The sequence below is a fragment of the Macaca thibetana genome, chromosome 12, assembly GCF_024542745.1.
Source record: "Macaca thibetana thibetana isolate TM-01 chromosome 12, ASM2454274v1, whole genome shotgun sequence".
NCBI lineage: Eukaryota > Metazoa > Chordata > Mammalia > Primates > Cercopithecidae > Macaca > Macaca thibetana.
In genome coordinates, this window is record NC_065589.1 from 78,420,690 (window position 1) to 78,429,530 (window position 8,841).

The 8,841-nt window shown below is 35.6% G+C and overlaps 1 protein-coding gene across 3 annotated transcripts in view; it reads left to right on the forward strand.

Annotated features, from left to right (window-relative positions):
• The window catches only part of GRB14 (growth factor receptor bound protein 14), a 129,024-nt gene extending 124,869 nt beyond the window's left edge, over positions 1-4,155 (forward strand). For 2 of the 3 annotated variants that reach the window (XM_050752926.1, XM_050752928.1), the window contains 2 exons: positions 2,345-2,438; positions 4,004-4,155. In XM_050752926.1, the coding sequence (XP_050608883.1) occupies positions 2,345-2,438; positions 4,004-4,150 (241 nt within the window). In that variant the 3' untranslated portion in view covers positions 4,151-4,155. The remainder of the gene's footprint in view (positions 1-2,344; positions 2,439-4,003) is intronic. The other variant, XM_050752927.1, reaches the window with a different exon arrangement.
• The last annotated feature ends 4,686 nt before the right edge of the window (positions 4,156-8,841 follow it).

The following is an 8,841-nucleotide window of genomic DNA, read 5'->3' on the forward strand; positions in this document are numbered from 1 at the left end:
GTATTCTAACAGTATCTGTATTATACCTGGTACATAGTGTGTGCGTGGTATTTTTATATAAATGAACAAATAACAGAATAGAATATCTTGTTCTTAACCAGTGATCCCTAATATTACCCATTATGTGCTGATTCTAGCATCTCAGATATCAATTGATGGGGGAAAAATGAACTTGTTTTTAAGTGTCAATATTTTGATTTGAACATATAATTATGATTTCAAAGTATGGTTTATATTGTGACATTATGTCACCTGTTGTATTTTTTTAGGCATGATGCAAAGTGTGTTAAGTAAAAAACTGTTTCGTATGTGTTTGAACACTTTTTTTTTTCTGTTTACATCCCTATTGTCCTTTCTCTAAATTTTAACATCTTAAAGTAATATAAACCTGTGAAAAGAGTACTTTTCAACTGTTTCTCATGTTGTCTTTTAGTGGGGTACCATGGAATTCAAAAGAGAAATATAAAATGTATTATGAAAGGTTTATAATGTGAAGAATTTTATTTTTCTCAAATTACTCGATGTTTCAGATATTTTCTATAATACTGGCTGAATTCCCTTTCCAAATGCAGTACAAATGAGGGAGGTTGTATTGTGGTTTAGATGAGAAATGAAATCACTATCAATTTAAACAAGTGGTGATGGGATCTTTTATCTTCAAAAGTTGACTTCAGATAATGGCAAGGTTTCAAGGTGATTTAATACTGAAATTTGGATAAAAATGCTTCTTCACATGGAAGATTATTAATAGCAAGTCAGCATTTCCCCAGACTGTAAATAAGATATTTTAATATGTTTCTTTGCATGGAGTGCAGTCTTTTTGGATATAAATTTGAACAATCAGTAGAATTACAATCTGATGAAACCAAGAAAATAAATGAGTCCCAAAGAATTATTAAAATGTTTTGAAGGATTATAATTTTCTTTATTTCTGAGCCCAGTATTTATAAAGTGAATGAAATGATCATATAAAAATGATAATATTTTATTTTTAATATTTTTGGTATTCTTTTGGAGAGGTGTGATGGTGCCAAGTGATCCACTAGGTGGTAGTGGTGATCTACTTGAGAATGGGAAGAGAATTACAGCTTGATTTCCCAGTGAAACGCCCCTTTGTCCCATTTCCCAGTGATGTAATGTCGGAATCTCACACAGTGCAAATGAAATGGATAACTTCGTCAGACATCTGTGATGCTTTAAATTTGGCTGCCTCTTGGCTCAGGCACAGTGAGATTCATATTGGATTCACCAGTGGGGATCATTTACACAGTGTGTTTACCAACAATTAATACAAAACTGGTTTTGCATTGCACTGCCAGTAAATAAGAATCTACTTCTGGCAGCATTTTTCTCTTAGGCCATTAGAGGCCATGTCTTGTTTTTCTAGCCTGACATTATAGAGGCTTTTCTGCTGCATTCTTCAAGGTTAAAGTATGTGTTGATCGGATGGTTTTTTTTTTTTTTTTTTTTTTTTTGCTTAAAGCATTTTGCTTAAACATTTGATAAATTCAAGATTTTTTTAAAACAATATATTCATTTCTTTCTTGCTATTGTGTATGTAACAGTTAAAACCAGAATCAAAAGAAAGGGTATCCAGTATAGAAGATGGGGTTATTATAAAATAAAATTTCAGGCCAGGCATGGTGGCTCATGCCTGTAATCCCAGCACTCTGGGAGGCTGAGGCAGGTGGATCACTTGAGGTCTGGAGTTTGAAACCAGCCCAGCCAATATGGTGAAACCCTGTCTCTGCTAAAAATGCAAAAATTAGCTGGGCATGGTGGCATGTGCCTGTAGTCCCAGCTACCTGGGAGGCTGAGGTGGGAGAATTGCTTGAACCCAGGAGGCGGAGATTGCAGTGAGCCGAGAGCACTCCAGCCTGGGCGACAGAGTGAGACCCTGTTTCAAAAGACAAAAAAAATTCATTCTAAATTCTTACCTTCTTTCAAAGCTTAACATGACCCAGAAGGTAAAATAACAATATGCAAATGCCTTAATCTTTAGGCAGAATAGTTACATGTGAATATCCAGTTTCCCAGTGCAAAGAGAATGTAGCACCAATTGTTGATGCAGACATAACAGTGTATTGTTTATTGTGATCAAACAATCTGACAAATGGATTGTGTATTTAGCCTATTAAAATTACATTAGCACCAATGTCAGCTTTATAGTACAGATTGTGTTATACCACATTGATTGCCAAGTTGGATAATCCCACCCATTGAATACATAGTAAAGGAGTCCCCAGCTAGATTTATGCATACACTTCTTGAATTTGTTAACACTGTAGTTCTATGAAATCCATGAGTAAATATAGAAACATTGAAATTCCTTTTCTCTCTTTAGAGTTTTCTTGGTACGGGATAGTCAGAGTAACCCCAAAACTTTCGTACTGTCAATGAGTCATGGACAAAAAATAAAGCACTTTCAAATTATACCAGTAAGTAATTTGTGATTTCACATTCGTATATTAGAAATGATCTTAATGCATAAGCTTTTGATCTTAATGCATAAGCTTTTGGAAACTTTGGTTTTCTTTTGGTCTTTTTATTAAATATAATTTGGGAGCTTGTGCTTTGACTATAGTTAACTTTGGCAGAAATGATTTTATGAGCCTGAATTAATATAAGAAATACAGGAATTGTAAAAATTAAATTTTCCTTTTTCTATGAAATATGATTTAGCAATATTGTATAGACCCCATGCCACCTATTGTTAAAAGGGCACCAAAGCTTCTTTCTCCTGAATTCTACTAACAGCTCTTTAGAAAACATTACTTTAAAGCCCTTTCTCCTCTCTTTTCTCAAAATTTTTTGTTTTGTTTTTAATGCCTTTGGCTAGAAACAGAGATTCTATGGAACTGGTGAAGACTGAAAGCACTCTGAACATATTTTTAAAAGTTCTGTGCTTGGGCTTCTCTGTGGCACACAACTTGCTTTGGGATTTCTGTTGCCTCTGCTGCTGTGTGTCTGTGTGGGTGTGCCTGTATGTATGCAATGTGTGTAGTATATTGGAACTGAATGGTGTGGAATGAAGATTCAGTCTTTTTGGAAAGGTATTCCATAATATTGCTAAATTACTAGTGCATCCTTTTGAATTGCCTCTTTTTTGGAATTATCCAAAGGCTATATAAAGTATCCTCCCTACTTCTTTTATTTTGTGATCAATGTCCCTAGCAAATATGAATTGTTTAGTACCAGAAGACTTACCTGATTTAAAAAAAAGACAACTGACAAAATGACATTCTTTTTTTTTTTTTTTTTTTGAGACGGAGTCTCGCTCTGTCGCCCAGGCTGGAGTGCAGTGGCCGGGTCTCAGCTCACTGCAAGCTCCGCCTCCCGGGTTCACGCCATTCTCCTGCCTCAGCCTCCGGAGTAGCTGGGACTACAGGCGCCCGCCACCTCGCCCGGCTAGTTTTTTGTATTTTTAGTAGAGACGGGGTTTCACCATGTTAGCCAGGATGGTCTCGATCTCCTGACCTTGTGATCCGCCCGTCTCGGCCTCCCAAAGTGCTGGGATTACAGGCTTGAGCCACCGCGCCCGGCCCAAAATGACATTCTATTAGCATAATATATGATTGCTGCAGAATAAATCTACTAATAAAATTATGTAAATATTCATTTTTGTGGCTAAGTAGATAACATTTAGGAAAGCAAATTAATTTCTGTAAGTGGGAGCATTAAAATCTTGATTTACTTTTACTTGGAATATTGTAGATTTCTTGCATTGATTCAAAATAGTCATACTGTCTTTACTAACAGAATGTTGGGAGAATTAGAACTAGATGAAGTAGAGTAGCAATGCTTATCCAGGGATCAGCTGATATTTCTTTTAAATGCAAGTGATGTTACAAAAAACAAGTAGATATGCCATAACATTCTTTTCATTGTCTTTTAGTTTGAAAAACTTGGCAATTTTGGCATGTGGAGATAGTTTGCAATCGAATATGACTGTCCTTCTGTGTAATGTACCCTCTTTACTTATTTGTTGCTTTTCCTTTTGCAGGTAGAAGATGACGGTGAAATGTTCCACACACTGGATGATGGCCACACAAGATTTACAGATCTAATACAACTGGTGGAGTTCTATCAACTCAATAAGGGCGTTCTTCCTTGCAAGTTGAAACATTATTGTGCTAGGATTGCTCTCTAGCTAAACCAGAAGTGACTTATTAAACTATTGAAGAAAAAGGACTCAAGAAAAATAATAAAAGACCATAAATAAGGGTGAAAACGTTACCATGTGAAAAGAATGTATTTTACCTGCAAGTTACAAAAAAAATAGTTTGTGCATTGCAAATAAGCAAAGACTTGGATTGACTTTACATTCATCATTTAAAATTCATTAGTTAAAATTAAACCTTAGAAAAAAATTGACTTGGTGTGTTCTTGTGTGATTTTTACATTACTATAATATTTTCTTCAAATATGCATATTAAAACATCTATCTCCCGTATTTACTATATAGCAACATCAGAATTCTCAAACACAAAATATGAAATAAATTGGGGGTCAGAAATAATTATTTGTGCACTAAATTTCAATTATACTATTTTTTAATGTTAAGAAATATGATAATTTATCAATTAAAAGAAACTATCCACAACCTGTTAATGAAAGTAAAAGCTATTTTGAATTACATATTTTCTGGGTTTATGATCTTCTTAAAATGAAATCATATTTTGAGATAGTAGCTTTAAACCATTTTGAAATATGTTGATTTTTTTCCAGGTAATTTAAAAATATTATTAAATAGTTCATTATAAAATTTATACTGGTATTGTACCCATTAGTGGCATATTGTTCATTGTATTTTCTTCCATTCATTTAATGATTGGCTAGTACTACTTGTTTTTAAAGAAGTAATTGAAATGTAGAAGAGATATATGTAATTTGCACACACACCTTCTCATGGTATATAATCTGTGACAATGTGACATTGTTACTTTAACATTTCACACTTGCCCCATTCTCTTTCAGAACACTTTTGGATCTTTTCACTAATAGATCATTAACCAAATCTATAGATGAAATCAAAGATTCACAATCTGTAAGGATACTAATAGGGAAATCTTTGTTTTTCTCTCTTTGCCTTCCCGCTTTTCAGTTTCTTACCAGGCAATATCAAGAAGGAAGCCAAAGATTTTGAAAACTTAAAATACTAACCTTCCCTATCACTTCGTTGAGACCATCTGGGAATAGTTTTAATCTAAAAATGATTAAATGATTCTTTATAAAAATGATTTTATGATTCTTTTGTTCCCATTTTTTATGGGAAGGATTTTACTTGTTCCTAAAAATAAAGGAACAAAACATCAAATAAACATTAAAATTATACAAACTATTGGCCATCTCCTCTAACTGACCTTTACGACAACATTTTAAGAAAGATTTTTTAAAGCAATATTCATAAATGCATACTTTACTTTTAAATGAAACCTATATAATTTTTGATGACAAAACATATGAAAGCATTCGTGAAATGCTAATAAAATAATAACTGAAAAAGAATTATTTATTAAATTTTTAAAGATTTAACTTACTTTTAGCTAATGCAAGCCTAATTACTAAAACACTGAAACTTAGAATGTTAATCTGATATTATAAAATACTGGTCTGGTTTCCGCAAAGGCTTGGAAGGCACCTAGGACTTCTCTTCTAAGAAGAACAGCATGAGTGAATACACTTGCCTCTTTCAGCCTCTCAGAATGGCCCTGAGGATTTCTGATTTAATTCTGATTTTTAAAAAGACCTGTGTTTTGAATTGGAATACATTTTCTCAGTTGTACCCAGTTTAAAGAGACAGTATCAGAAAATGTACTATTTTGAATACCAAACTCTTGTAAGTTGGCCAATTTGTGCTTATCTTTGTTATTTGTGTCTCTAAGTTCATAATCTAAATGTATTATTGAGGGGCTCAGATTTTATATGTAATTGCTTAATTTGATCTTAAAGTATGAGTGAAGAAGCGTTATTGAGGAAAGGTTGACAAAGGGAAATCATTATTTTCTTGTTTCCTTGTTTCCTTCTGAAAATGGGTCTTGATATGTGTGTGTGGGGGGGTGTGTGTGTGTGTATTTATGTGTCTGTGTGTGAATCTAGTATGACATGAAATCTGAGAATTTCAGACACATTCACAGTTACTACACTATTAAAGTGCATTCCCTAGTAAAATGTGAATTACCTTTGGATTACTTTCCATTTTGATTTAGCCATGTTCTGTTATCTTGCAGCATTTGGGATAGGGATGAAGACAAATGGTCTCTGTTTTCTTCCATTTCTTTTCACATCGGAGGTAATATACTTCACTCTCCCAGAAAGAAGCTAGCACAGCAGACTATCTAGTAAATATTGTTTTTACAGGATAAAAATTATTAGTAGTGCTTCAATTCACAACAATTGCTTGTTTCATGTGGATAACAGTGTAAGCCCTGACTGATTTGAGGAGACTAGATGGACGTTTTTGTTTTAGCTGTTTTACAGTGGGTGACATCAGTTAATCAGAGCCCCATATGGTCTCTGGTTTTTGAACACCGATCGTGACAACTCTACACATGGTAGTTGTATTCTGATGGTGATGTCAGATTATTTCCTGGATCATAACTTCTCTGAGGAGGAAAGGTTGTCATGGGTAATGGTTACAGCTTGGTGTTTCAAGCTGGCTTCACCGTCTAAAATGCTCTCTATATTGCCAGCCACTTTTAAGCTTCATGGTGCCTTGTATCCATTCAGCAGCCAGGTGAAGCCTATGGACCTCCTTCTTAGAAGGTAGAAATGCTGCCGTATTGTGACCTGCTGTGTCCCTGGGTGTGTTGATTTTACCCATGTAAGACCTCCAGTTTTCCATCTTGAGTTCTTTAGACAACAGAGTGGGTGATTCCTAGTGTTACAATACCTGTGGGGCATAAAGTAGTTTGTTTGAGATTCAGGGTACTTGTTTCAAGGACCTTGTTGTTACAAGGTTATTGTAATATTGAAAATTCACTCAACGAAACCTCCATGCCTATCTCTTGTGGGATGCATCACAGCGGCCCAGTCCTGGCTCCCACGCTTACCGTCTGTGACATTCATAGGAATGTGTGGTGATATGAGCCGCAGTGCTCATAACTGGGGCACTGCTTGTAACGTTGCTAACCTCCTACTCATCAGGCCACGATACAGATTTGCATAGACATCTTGGCTGATCAAATAACTATATTCAGCTAAGAGTTCATTGCAGAGATCTGCCCAATTGAATTTAACCAGCATAAATACTTGCCGGCGATTGGGATATCATGTAATTAGTTCTTTGCCATGTTAATATACTTTGTAAGTGTGACTAATTCAACACCACACAATACACAAAACTTTAACAACTTGAGTTAAGATTTTAGCTCTGGTATTATACCTTATAGATTCAAATTCCAAGTCATTATATACCAGCTATGTAGCCTTGGTCAAACTAATTTCTTCATCTCTATACAGGATCGCTACTACCACCATCATAACCACCACTTACTAAGTTGTCTTGCCAGTCAAATCACTGGCCTAGATCTTCACTGGTATATATGTCTATTACATTAGCGATCATACATTTAGGTGCTCTACCTCCGGGGGACATTGCTCTTTCCACTGAGTGCTATTTCATTGCTACCTCTTGTTTTTCCTGCCAGGAACACTATATTGTACATTACATATTTGCCTCTGCCCTTATTTCAGTTCTTTCTGTAAGGATGCTTTTATGGAAGTAACCATGTATTCTACAATAGGGTGCTACCCAGTCCATCAGTTGGGACTGTGTGTAAAACCATATTGTGCCCATCTGCAAGATCATACAGATCACCATGATTTTTGCACCTGCTGATTAAAAAGATTAAGTGTGATTTGTGATTCTCACATTCATCCTGTCTCCTTCCCCCAAATTACAGTGATTGATAGGATGGGAAATACAGAAGCTTAAAAACCTGCTTTAGAGTTCATGCCTGGACAGTACAGGGCATGGGATGGTGCACAGCTGGGTCGAGGACTATGAACAAAGCTCTTCCTAGGTGATTGATTCATCTCTGAGAAATTAATAGACTTGCTAAATGAATGTGTCCTTCTGGCTGATGATACACTCAGTATACCCTGCCCCCTTGGAAGCTCTTTTGTTGTTAGCAATCTGATTAGGAGCTGAATGTTCTTGTCTTGTATGCTTGTTAAGTTCACTTCAGGATGTATTGAGTACCTATTATGTGGAAGGCACTTTTAGAGATGCAAAATTGAATAATACAGTATAGATATACAAGTGTCTATCCTAGAAGGTAGGCTGGGTAAGTGCTATACTATAAATACAATGGGAGAGAGACATTGCTTACACTTGCTGAAAGATGGGAGGAATAAAGTGGGTTCCCGGAAGGCCTGTAGGAGTTTAATTTACAAAGCCTTAGAGAAAGGACTATATGGTCTCATCAAAGGGAGAGGGCCAATGCCAGGCAGCATGGAAAGGGCACATACTGAATTTAACAGTTTTTCTGCAAATGATAGCTTCGTTGTGACTGAAGTATATGGTGCATCATAACAGAGAGGAAAGTTGTGGCAAAGAGGACTAGAAAAGCAAGTGGCTGCGCATTAGGGGAACTTCAAAGCTAGGCAAAGCGGTTTCTATTTTAGTTAAGGAAAAGCATAGCCAGGTACCTCAATGCTTTACTCCATTAAATTTCTACCTGGAATGAACTTTATTCACCTTTTAATCTCTACCCTGCACATTGTAAGTTCTCAAAAATTATTTCTCAAACAAATGAGTGAATTTATTCTTCAATCTAGAGGGTAGAAGCAGGCTGATAATGTCTGGAGTTATAAGAGCAACTGTGGATAAGATGATTA